The following is a 13,040-nucleotide window of genomic DNA, read 5'->3' as shown; positions in this document are numbered from 1 at the left end:
AAAAATGTAAGCAATATAAGTAATGTCTTTTTCCAAAGTGATGTTATTCTGGCAGGTAGACCCTTTCCTTTTTGAGTAGCTCTGCAGTTCTTTGAAATACTAAAATGCAGTCAGCAGTCAACAAATAATATGAAACATAAACTTCTGCAGTACTTTTGCTACCCTGCTGTGCTGTCTGCACATTCTTGGGAAGCACTGGGCCATGCACACAGTCTCATAGAGGACTGTGAGTCTTACTAAATAATCAAAGCTGCTGAAAGACAATACAGCTCCTGCCTCTTTGGAGAAACATTTAGCAGCTAACACAGCTGAGCAGATGTTTCAGTGACCTTCCATGTTTCCTATTGATGACATGCCTTTTTTCTTTTTTAACAGAGTTTCTTTTTCCAGCTTTTCTTTTTGGTGTGTGAATATAAACATGCTGTCATGCTTTTATATCAATGAAAACTTGACTGTTTGTCCAGCCAGTGAACGCCTGCTATAGATAAAGACTGCCCATGTCTAGGTTCAGTGCAAATACTGTACAGAATGAATATTTCTGTTTTGGAAACATTCTGGACTGTTGGAAACTGCTGGGCTATTTGAGGGTAAGGGGTAAGTAGGGTAAGTCACTGTGAAAAACAGGGGATCTTATATCATAGAAATAACCTGTATAAACTGGGTGGAAGTTAGGAACGTGTGTAAGCCTGCAAGAACCTAAACAGTGGAAGCAGCAGAAGCTGGGACAGAAAAGGCTGATGAATGCCCCTGCTCACAGCCATTCCAGGGCCAATCTGGCAAGAAGGAAGATGGACTGATCTTCCTGCTCCTAATGGGTTTTAATAAATGCCTTCATAAACTGGAGAGTAAGCACTGGTTTAGGTCCTTCCTTGCCTTTTTAGCTTTCCAGACTCATTTCCACCAGTAGTAGATTTACTGTCTTTGCTGTCAGTACCTTCACAGAGAAATAAGAATTCATAATCTACAGAGATAATATATACTAGGATGAAACTGTTCCAATACCGTGCCTGCCAGAGGCCAGGCAGAAAGATAAAGAGATATAAAGCTTGCAGTAGTTGTTCATTTCTCCCTTGCATTTGGCTGCAGAGGAATAGCCATACCTGCTCAGTGGACCATGCAGGTATTATGAATCTTTGATCTTTCTGAACCTTCACTGATTTACTACAGAAACATTTCATTATTCTTTTTGTGCTAGTGAGAGAGAGGGGTGAACTTCTATAAAAGTGTACTTTTAGCTTTGTATTTTCTTTGTTTTTTGTTTTTGTTTTTGGTTTTTTTTGTTAAATTCCTAATTAACACAAACTGAAATTTCCCTGTGGTTTGTTCAAGTTTGCTGTCAATTTTGTAGTCTCCCAGTGAAACTGTGCCTCTTGCAAAGTGTAATAAATTTCCACTTTAACGTGCAGTCAGACCATACTTATGTCCATTCAACTTGCGTTTCAGCTGTTGTTTTTTTATGGAGGCTTGAATAGACACCAGAAAGAAACATAGTAAGAAATTGTCTGCTTCCACCCCCTTAGTTAGTTAGTTACTGACATCTGGTTCAAATGTGTATTTTAGGCTCCTCTTCAGCCCTTTTTTCTCTCCTTCCAACAAAAAAGTCTGCTTTTTTTCAACGAGGAAAACTTTTTAAAACATTTTTTAAAACTGTCTATAGAAAATCTCAAATTATAAACCCATCTTTTTCAAGGAAGAGGCATTTCAATGTCTAGCCCTGACAGCTCCCATGCACAGCATACTTCTTGATTTCATAACAGGCGGAGATTAATGCTGCCCTTCTATTCTCTGCTTTGGGATCTGTGTGTACTCCTCTGTCGTCAACCTCCTCGTGAACTGCTGCTTATTAGCAGTGAGGGTACAGACAGCTTTGTGTTTGTGAGGCTCAGCTGAAGGACGGGGAGGATGGCACAGATAGCGACACAGACAGCTCTGAGTGTCACTTTGTACCCAGTCAAAGCTCACAATGATGATTTTTTTTCTTCTTTTTTTTTTCTTTTTTCTTTTTCTTTTCAGGAATGTGTAATTCTGCAGTAAAGTGCAGACTCTGCTCCTAGTTGCACACAGCCTAAAGAGTTCGTTCTGTGCTGAGGAATTTGGGACTGTTTTTTTAGAATTTTGGGTTGCAGGGAGTAACTGGCCTGGTCTTGCCACCAGATTCACTGTTGTTAAATATATAACAGTCATGGAAAAATAGTATTATTGTGCTTCCAAACAGAGTAACTAGAGAACCTAGAATTAAAGGCTACTGTCTCATTCAAAGGCCTGGATGTGTGTTGTTCCTATCATGTATTACTATTCAGTATTTTGTTTTTCTTCCTTTCTCATGTGAATTCATGCTTTGTTACTGTGCCCAACTCAGTTCATGCTCTGAAGTGAGAGTTCTCCGTTTCTTTCTGAACCAGCAAAATTTTATCACTGTAGTATCTTGCAGTTTCAAAAAACTATATAGCTTCCATGCAATATATTCATCTCTGTTCTGTGCAAAAGCACAGAGTATCAAACCAGTAGTAACTCCACTGAGTTTAGATCTGTCTAAGATGACCTGAACTTGCTGTGGTTTGAATTTGGGGGTTTTCTGTTATTAAGAACTCTAATCACAGCTTGTCTCAAATGGTAGCCACAGCTAGGAATCCTGCAAATCAGACCCCTGGATCCAAAACTGGACAATCAGTCAGAGCTGAATACCAATGGCTGTGTCAGTAGTCAAAGAGGATAAAAATCGAAAATAAGCACAGCCTCAGGTCAGCCCATGGTAAAGGAACACTGTGTGACATCTGTTAAATTTAAGAGCATCCTGCCATTAGTGACTATCTGAAGTACATTTACTGGCTCTGTGCTTTGGAGTAGTGGTTTTTCTGTGCTGTCAAATGTTCCCTGGTGCAGCTCATAGTCTCTGCTGCTGCACAATGTCCTGGCATATCCTGACTCCATGCACGAGGACACCTGACTTCACTCAGCTTCCCCACTCCTCAGTTTCTTTTACAGGAAAGTGGAGTGCCTGAGAGGGAAAGGAGCTGTACAGCTGGGGAATGCATCTTCCTCTTGGTTAGGCTGTGGCTGACAGGGAAATCCTGAAGACAGGATTTTCATGGTATGTGGCAGACTGGGGATTAAAAAGCACTGTTCTCTCTTCATCTCTCATGTGCGTGTTTTGGCATCAGTCACAACACACTTTCCAGCATCAGTTAACTGAGCAGCTTCCTGCTAATTTTTCAGATTCCCTTAGCCCGAAGGTGTTGGCTGCCTAGCCTCTCTATTGCTTTGCACCCAAAAGGGCTCAAAGTGGACAGGCTGAGGGATTCAGCTTTAGTATGCTGGCATGTTTCTGTTGAGTATGTGAAGCATTTTTCGAGATGCTTGTCTGCTGTCAGGTTTCCTGTGGCTACCCATACTATCTGCCAGGTATAGCTTTATCACTCCGACAGTTTGTAGTCTTAGTCCCAGTCGTACTTTAAAGTTTGTGGAAAAAGAGTTTGCCAAAATTTTTCAAGATAAGTGGGTATGTCTACAATGAAAGTTTTTGATACCTTCAGTAAGCAATTAAACAGATTTACAGGGAAGAAAACCTCTGAAGCTGCTAAGCCCAAAACCTCTTCCCTGCTCTGGGCATCCTTCTGCCATGAGTTCCTCCAAGAGCTGTGAAGGAGATTCTGGGTAGTATTTCTCAAAGTCCAACCTCCTTACACAGCTGTTGCTTACTCCTGTCTAAGGTGGAATGCTGCACAAGGCAGACCTTTGGTCTAACCCAGAGAAGCCATTCCTGCTGTGGTACACTATAGGAAGGGCTTCCTCAGGTCAGACCAAATGTTTTGTGGCTTCTACCCCAGTGCTGGTCACGGAAGTGCATGAATTGCCTTGGTTGAATGTCAAATCATAGCATGTCCTGAAGCAGACACGAAGTTGGGAAAACTTAACTGATTTTGTAAGCGTGATAAAGGTTATTAAAACACTGGGAAGATAGTCTAGCAGTGAGAAATCCCAGCATCTGTAGTTACCTTGCTGATAGTACTTCAAAGTTACTACCGTCACTTTAGAAAGACAAAACATATGGAAGGGTATAAAAAAAAATCCTCTGCCTTGCAAGTTGATATTCAGGGTTACAACCACAGAGCTCTTAACATACTGATGAAAAGGGTGTGCCCCTGGCAATGGGTGCCGGGGATGGGCAGCAGCACTGAGCCTCTTGCTCTGGCACCTCTCCTGGGAGGTTGGTGGGTGAGTACACGTGTGTGCACACACCTGGCAGGGGACAGAACTGCGCACTCTCATGGGGCGTCAGGGCTTGTGGATTTTGCATTTGTGTCCTCCTCTGCTGTTGTGTGGCATGAAATAGTTCAGTGTGGGTGAATTCTCTGAACGTGTCACAGAAGTCTCAAGCCTGATGGGATGTAAAGGAGCAGCAGGGTGTTGAGCACAAGAATGCTGAAGGAGTAAAAAAATATTTCTGTAGGTGGCTGACATCCTCATGTACTGGATGTATTTTACTGAGGTTGAGCACTATTTGGGAACAGTAATCCAGTACATGCGTTGCAAATTTTAAAATGTGATTTACAGGAGGTGCACCAACCATAGATCTTATTCAACCTTTTTCTCATTTTCTGAAGTTGTTTCTTACATAAAATCTTGCTGAGGCCAGCCTTTAACTTAGTAGTAGTTATCATTTCTAAGTTTGGAAAGAGCACTCCACTAATTTTAAGCTTAAGTCATGCAAACAGTAAACCTGTCTAAGCTTTTCTTATCTCTCTATTTATAAAACAAAGTTTTAAAACTTTGTGTTCATAGTGCACACAGGTGATTGATGTGCCTGACTGTGCCTGGCAGGTCTGCCTGGGGTGGCTCCCTCCATGTTAGTTCTTGCCTTTTACAAGAGACAGAAAAGAGCCAAAGTTTTCTTGCTGGGGGGAGGTAAAGTTAGCAGGAAACATTTCTATCTCGTGCTCTTCTGAAGGCAGACACCTTCAAAAGAGTTTTAAATGTGTGTGGTTTATTATCTTATGTTGGCTAAAATTCTCAAAGGGCTTAGTTTATCATTAAGGAAAGCTAGATGCTGTTCCATTCTTAGGGAAGCCCAGGGGTAAACGGGCTTAGGCTTAGCCCACCATTATTAATAGCTGTCTGATGATGCTAAAAACGAACCCAAAGTCCTTATGTTTATTGTTTCGAGGTTTTGTAGTAATGGGTGTGGTTTCTTTCTGTAAAACTTTTAATATTAAAGGCCCAAAAGTTCTATCTGTACAGATACTATAATACTGAATTAAGTACACAAATGCAAATGCCTCCATAATTATTTACTATTTCTAGAGAGCATGTGATCAACCAATCTTTTTTAATTTCACTTTGGCTGTCACACATTCTTTTCATTCCAAGCCAGTGAAAGTGGGTGTCTTTCATGGCAGGTTCAGGAGACTCTGCAATCTTCTGTCTTCTTGTTTGGTTGCTAATAACTGGAAAAATTGACCGAGCAAAATGGTGAAGAAGTTGAGCCAGCAGTTGCCACAGTGACAGTTGTCCAGTACAAATATCTTACAATTCTTCTGTTTATCATCTGTTTTCAGGGCAGTTTAAGCTGCTGGAACAAGACCGAGATATTAAGGAGCCAGTGCAGTATTTTAACAGTGTGGAGGAGGTGGCTAAAGCATTTCCTGAACGAGTTTACGTCATGGAGGAAATAACATTCAACGTTAAGGTAGTCCCTGAATAAATATTTATCCCTGTCTAAATGATTAACTGTTACAACCTTTATATACATGGTGAGTGAGCAACGGCGCTGAGTGGGAAGTGTGATTTTTGAGACAAACGAGCCTTTAGTGTTCCACATTCGGTGATGGTGCTCTTTGGGATCATTTTTGCAGTCTTAAATCAACATGTCCTCTAAGGGCTGTCCTGCCCTATGGCACACTGGGGAGCAATCCTGATGATCCATTCAATAATTCATCTAATTAGGATGCTCCTGCCAGATTTTAAACAAATGTTATTTGTTGTCCCCTTTCTCCTCCCCCTCCAGCAGTCTGAATTTCATTCTCTGCTAAGCAGCAGCTGCTCAAATCCCTCTCCAGAAAGCCTCTTTCTCAGAGAGCACAGAGGGTGAAATGATGGGGTTGCTTGTCTCAAAATTACTGCAGCTAAATAACATTGTGAATAAAAAAACAAAATAAAAAAGCACAGTTATTCTCTGTGTGCATGTGTGTGTGTTTGCTTGTGCACAGCTCTTGGGCTCATGAAAGGGTCACTGATCCCATGAGAGGGTTTGCTTTCACCCAACACACTGCAGTGCAGTGGCATAAAGTAGTGAAGACTCAACTTGTTCTTTGCCCTACATACATGTGTGACACTGCACAAGGTATGTCAGCTCTGCCATGAGAGCAAGGTGGTCTTCAGACTTATCTGGTTGGTTTGAGCAGCAGCACCATCTCAGACTAGTAGAAGAGCATCCTAGAGCTGGTGTGCAGTGGTGGAGTTTCATATTGTGTCCCTTGCAGGGGAAACCAGCTGACACTGCTGGTGCAAAATCAGTCTGGAATTTCCTCCCTATGGTCCTATGTGTATCAGTATGAGCTTTGCATAACAAACTTTTGATGGCTTTTTCCTCTTTCTTGCACTGCTACAGTTGGGAGACACCAGCTAGTTCACAATTTTTATATGTGTAAGTGGAAGAGCTCATCAGTTAATGTACTCAGTGACAAAGACTCACACATTGCAAGACAGTAGGTTGCTCTCACTTGTGCTCTGCATTATTAACCTGAGCCTGTAAAACAGAGGCTTTCATGAATGAAGGCTACATGAGAAAGTTGGAACACTTCTGTATCTTTAGGCAAGGGAACAAGAAAATTTCATCCCTGCTCAGAAAAAAATCCTTGTGACTGCTAGCCTTATCCAGAGCTGTGCTGTTATTTGTCTTTTGATCAATGACCAAGCCAAGAGAGTGGCACAGTAGAATGTGCAGCTTTGATTTTCTAGTGCAAAAAGTATTTGTCCACAGGCTTGTTTAAACATAAAATGCCATATCTTGAGTTTAATGTGAGTGGTTTTTTAAAATCTCTTTTTCATATGTAGCAAACTGAGAAATAAGCATAGCTTACTGTTAGATCTCAAATCCATTTTTAAAAGGTTTTATAGTGGTACTCCTTAATGTAAATAACAGTAGTAATAATCCAGGTTTAACCTAGTTACACAGTTATCTTGGCAGTATTCCTCTTGGCAGTTTTTCCAGTTTCATAGAAGTCTATTCCAAGGTTATCATCTTCCAAAAAATAAATGAACTTAGCAGGATTTATTAAAGTGTTTAATAACCCTTTACATGCAAGAGAATTATGTACGCTAAAATTTTAATATAGGAGAGATTCTGTCAAGCTGATTAGAGCAAAGGGAGGAATACTAAGTGTGGCTGACTCCTGTCCAAAGCAGTGAGCCTGTTTAAATTCAGAGGAGAGTATCAGAAGGTAGCTAATCTGATATAAAAAAAAAAAAAAGCCTAAAATATCTGATGAAGCACTTAAGATGGGAAGGCGCTCTGAAGTCTGGAAATTCTTTCTTGTTCCAAACACTCAAGTCTTCAGTGGATAATTTTTGAAGAAGGAGCCTGTAGAGTTCCAAGGTGACCAGACAGTCACTGCGTGCTTTTGTCTGTGCTTGACAAGGTGTGCCTGCATGTGCCAGTACACAAGGGTTGTGATTGCACTTGGTGTGAACCTTGCTCCTAAGTGTAAATCCTTGGCTGCTCTGGCAGGATTTCACAGCTACCGCTGCTGTTCACCAAACTGCTTTCTCACTGTAATGGGCTGCAAGATCATTTCCAAGGGGCTTGCTTTATCTTTGCTTCTTGTAATAGTTGTTAAGGGGTAAAATCAGCCACCTTCTCCTGGTGAGGCAGAGGGGATGGTTCTGCCTTCCTTCCCTGTAGTTTTGCAGCTGAACAGGCTTTCTGGGCAGTGTCCTGAGGGGGTTGAGGACCTGCTGGGTGTCTGAAGGACAGCTGTAACACATGCCAGCAAGTGCCACTAGGAGGGAAAGGTGGTATCATTTCAGAGAATAGCAAGCAAAAATTATAGAATAAATAAAACTTTTGTAATGGTTATAAGTACTTTGTAACTTTTTTTTTGTCCATACATACTGCTCTTGGATACCCAGTTGGTTCAAGTGGTGGCCAGCAGCATCTACCAGCACAGCAATTTAGAGTGTCCTAGGGATAAGTGAATTTCACTCAGTCAATAGTTTAATCTCATCCTGATTGAAAAATAGAGGCATTCTATCCTTTCTTCACTGACCAGATAGGTGAGAACCCTTTTTGTATTAATATTCAGTGCATAATTGAAGAAAATTTTGCTTATGTTACTGCATTATGCTACAAATATGATTTTTTTTATTCTTTTCTATTGCTAGGAACAAAATAATAAGAATGTTGAGGTACCCCAAGACCCTATCTTTTGCTGAAGCAACAGGAGTAGATTTCTGCTTTCAACTGTTCTGGTCTCATAAAGATGGCTTTCTACTGCTCTGGTCTCTCATAGAGATGTGTACAAACACCCAAGAAGCTATTTTCACTGAGACTTAAAAGCAAAACAAAGAACAAGCCCCCTCTCCCACCCTCCCCCTCCATCATATTGAGGGCAATTCACAAAATGTTCCCTTAAAAAAAGCAGCAGTATTGTCTGATAGATTGAACATTGACAAGCCAGGAGTTCCTTCACTATAAAAACAGCCCACTTAATGTTGCAGGACCCTTCAGATCTTCCAGAATAGCATTTTTCTTCTGAAGACATCACTTGGTCTCTCTGGAGAGTCTGTGAAGCTGTTTGCAGACACTCTAGAATGAAGAAACGGGTTAGTGAATTAGCCCTATAAAGTTTCTTTTCTTGCCTATCAAAGATACTGTATGACTGGTGAGAACTTTTGATACCAAGTTTGTTCATCTTTTTTAATGTAATCTTCTTTACACAGTGATTTGACCATGTTGGCCCATACACTGTGCATTTTGGCAGAAATAAATCTGTAGTGAAAATTTTGCTCTCTTTTTCCTTTTTTTTCTTTTTGGTGCATGTTAATGCAGTACAGTGGAGCAAAATTTATCTCCTAATTGTAATTCTAGTGCCTCTGATAAACTCACCCTGAGTTGCCATAAAGCACATATATAGTAGGTTGTAACTTGCAGTGACATTCTTAAGTGCTGCAGTAGTGACTTTCTTGAAATGAGGTGATTTTGATTTTGGCTCCAGACTTTCAGGCCATTCATAATACTTCACTTCAAGAATTAATGCTTTAGTGGCCTTGTGGATTGATGCCAGCCTTACAAAGGAGCAAGAGTCAGCTCCCAGTGGTTTGGGGTTTTTCTCCTTTTTTCCCCTTGCCCCTGGTACACAAACTCAACACCTCAGTGTCCTGTGTTGGCATTGCAGTCCTGTGGCTGCCTCTTTTCCTCCTGGAAAAAGGTGTGTGGCTTGAGTAAGAGAAGCAGAGGAAGCAGAGCTTCTGCTGCTGCTGTGTGCCTACATTTAGGTACCTGTGGGAGGGTTCCTGCTCCAAAAGGAGCCTGGAAGGCAAGCGGGGTTGCCTCGGTGGCTCCTGATGTCTCACATAGAGAGATGCTCCATGTTACCACTCTGTGGTGTTACCTGCAACATTTTGGGTCAGTTTTAGAACACTGATTTATTTGAGTTATTCCTTAAAAAGCACTGAAGCCAGCTGTTAATGTAGTAATTAGGCAAAGTCCCCCTTATCCCAGAGGGAAATACATGTATGCTAGCATAAGGACTTTTCCTTTCTGATTCTGACTTGGGAAACAGACATTTATGAAAGAAAAATTAGATACTGTGTCATTGAATTTTGCCAACTTCCTTGAAAAGGTTTGCCCTTTTTTTTTTTTTTCTGCTAACAGCTCTTCTGAAGACACTGCTTTACATTTCAAAAATCTTTTCCCATTTTTGTGACCTGTAAAAAAAAAAAATATATATATATATATAATATATATGGTCTGTTAAATATATATATAGTGCTATGTTTGGTCCCTTGGCTCTAATAGTAAAAACCATATGCTGTAGCTATGAATCAGAGACTTCACAGTTACAAAGAGCCCTAACAAAAAAAAAAAAAAAAAAAACCTAATTGTATTTTTAAACTGCATGCAATGCTTGCTTTATTCTAATAAAGTTTAGCAGGTATACCAGCCAATATAAAGCCACAAATCATTGAGTTCTTATGTGTCCAATTACAGACTTCTGCTTCAAACTATACCAAATTAGAACAATTGTAGTCCAAGACAGCATATTGCCTCAGGTATTACCAAAATTTATTATTCCTAGTTAGCCTTTCCTTAAGCAAAAGGAACAGTATGCCTGAGCTTTTTCAAAAAAACTTTTCCTAAATAATCATTCTTTGCTTTTCTGATGCCTGTCCTCTGCAGGACTTGCAGTTGGCCTTTCAATGTTACTGAAATTGTGTGAGTCTTAAAATAAAAAATATTATGGTGACGTAGACCACTGCTGTTTTTGCAGTGTGTTTGTTAAGGTGTCTGTGTGCCTGTAAACCTTCTGGTCAGCATCCTGGCATCATTAGTGAATAGGTAGTATGGATCAAGAGCTGGCCATCAGAAAGGAGAAGGCAAGTGCAACAGGGAAGAAGTTCTGGTTCTGTAGGTCTTCTGCCTTCATTGTTCAGCTTGAATATCTACTAGTGATTCCTAGATGGCATTGGAGTGGAGTGTGGCAAGCACTGCCTCTTTCACAAAGCTGGGATCACTGGTTATTCTCACCTGATGCCAGTGAAAATTGTCTAAGAGCAAAAGAGGGGTGAGTGCAAAGTGAAACTGCAAGAGTTGCTCTTGCAGTGCACATAACATTATTGTTAAAATGTATAAAGCTCTTCTTGGATATATGATGGAGCTGAGTGAAAGCTTCTTGGGTGTTTTTTGCCTTCTGTAGCATTACCTCTTTTCTAGAATTATTATGAGTTATTTAATTAGGAGTCTACCACAAAAATGTATGATTATTTCTGCACTAGTCTGTGATCTGGACCACCTTAACTCTGCCACTCTGCACTGCTGTCTTGTTTCCATCATAGACCAGTGATATGCTGTGTCACGTCCGCTGGCTGGGATCTGCCACTAGCTGGTCCAAGTGTCTGGAGTAGTGTAGGGCTCTGCTATATCCCACCAGCAACTGCATAGCAGGAAGCAGAGGATGCCCAGAAAATGCTCTCAGGAGGGCTGGGAAGATGCAAATCCTGCTGGGTCAGTGCTGAAAGCTTAGAGGGTAGAGGGAGATGGGTCTGGTGTGAGGACTACCCATTCTGCCTTCTAGGAATAATTTATGATATGCACTTTCATGTTGTCTATAAGTGTACTATTTGGCATAGAACCATAGAATTGTTTAGGTCGGAAAGGACCTTTGAGATCATCAAGTCCATCCATTAACCCAGCACTGCTAAGTGCACCAGTAAACTATGTCCCCACGTGCCAAGTCTTCACGTATTATAAATGCTTCCAGGAATGGTGACACACTTTCTTGAGAAGCTGTTCCAGTGAATGACAACCCTTCTGGTAAAGAAATTTTTCCTGATATCCAATATAAACCTCCCCTGGTGCAACTTTAGGCCATTTCCTCTTGTCCCATCTGTTCTTAGGAAATGCTCTGCATGACTAATTCCTGGACTTCTGGAGGCCCTGTGAAGCTCAGCAAAGGCAGTGTAAAGCCAAGCTAAAGCCCATGGCTCTTTGTTGATTTTTCTCTTAAGTTTTGTGGCCATTGATAAAGTAAAATGTTTGACTGAACAAGACAGAACAAGTCTGATTTTCTTATGTCAATGCTACAAGGACAAAGTAAGGATCATGTAGCCTAATGATCCTTAGCCTTTATTATCTACAGAACAAAAGCTGAGCAATATCTATGCTCTGTTATGTGTATTGAAAGAGATATATATGGTATGTATGGTATATCTCTGTTGTCAGTATTCTGGAAGACATATTTACCTACCAACTTTAAAGTATAAGTAGCCTGGTGGGACATATTAGCAATCTTAAAATTGCCAAAAGTAGAATTTAGTGGAAAGAGATAAATTTCTGTGGTCTTAAACTTTTAATTTCACATTTTCAGTTTTTCGAATAATTTTGAGCAGCAACTGATACTTTATTTTTTTGTTTAGAAGGAAGAATGCAGAACAGTATTTTTCTCAGAGTGCTAAACTAGAATTATGGCATCATCTTTCCTTTTGTAGAATAACATAGAATATACTGAGTTGGAAAGGACCCACGAAGAACATCAAGTCCAACTCCTTGTCTTGCACAGGACACTCCAAGAAACACACCATGTGACTGTCCAAATGACACTGAGAGCACTGTCCAAATGCTGCTTGAACTTTTGTCAGTCTTGGTGCTGTAACTACTTCCCTGGAGAGCCTGTTCAGTGCCCAGTCACCTTCTGGGTGAAAAACCTTTTCCTGATATCCAGCCTAAAACTTCCCTGACACAACTTGAGGCCACTGCCTTGAGTCTTGTCACTGGTCACACAGAGATCAGTGTCTGACCTGCTCTTCCCCTTACGAGGAAGTTATAACTGCAATGAGGTCTCCCCTCAGTCTCCTCTTCTCCAGGCTGAACAGACCAAGTGACCTCAGCTGTTCTTCATATGGCTTTTCCTCAAGGCCCTTCACATCCTCATGGTTCTCCTTTGGATGCTGGCTAATAGTTCACTGTCTTTTTTATATTGTGGCTCCCAAAACTGCCCCCAGCACACAAGGTGAGGCTGCCCCAGTGCAGAGCAGAGCAGAACAATCCCCTCCTTGCCCAGTGCTGTGCCTGATGTACCCCAGGACATGCTTGTCCTTCCTGGCTGCCAGGGCACTGCTGACTTGTGTTTAACTTGCCATGGACCAGGACCTCCAGGTCCCTTTCTACAGTGCTGCTCTCCAGCATCTCATCCCCCCATCGGTACACACATCAAGGGTTAAATTCAGCCTTATTTCGCCTGTAATGATCCCGTGACTATATTTTTTTAACAATGAAGAAATGTTTTCCAGTGTTTTTAATTGAAAATAATTTTGTCTTTAAACAT

At 41.0% G+C, this 13,040-nt stretch overlaps 1 protein-coding gene across 2 annotated transcripts in view; it reads left to right on the top strand.

Annotated features, from left to right (window-relative positions):
• The window catches only part of GAREM1 (GRB2 associated regulator of MAPK1 subtype 1), a 97,093-nt gene that overhangs the window by 71,310 nt on the left and 12,743 nt on the right, over nt 1–13,040 (top strand). For both annotated transcript variants that reach the window (XM_062501414.1, XM_062501422.1), the window contains exon 3: nt 5,556–5,686. In XM_062501414.1, the coding sequence (XP_062357398.1) occupies nt 5,556–5,686 (131 nt within the window). The remainder of the gene's footprint in view (nt 1–5,555; nt 5,687–13,040) is intronic.

Source organism: Cinclus cinclus, chromosome 1, assembly GCF_963662255.1.
Source record: "Cinclus cinclus chromosome 1, bCinCin1.1, whole genome shotgun sequence".
Lineage (NCBI taxonomy): Eukaryota > Metazoa > Chordata > Aves > Passeriformes > Cinclidae > Cinclus > Cinclus cinclus.
Note: the sequence above shows the minus strand (reverse complement) of the source record. Positions and strands in the feature narration are given on the sequence as shown.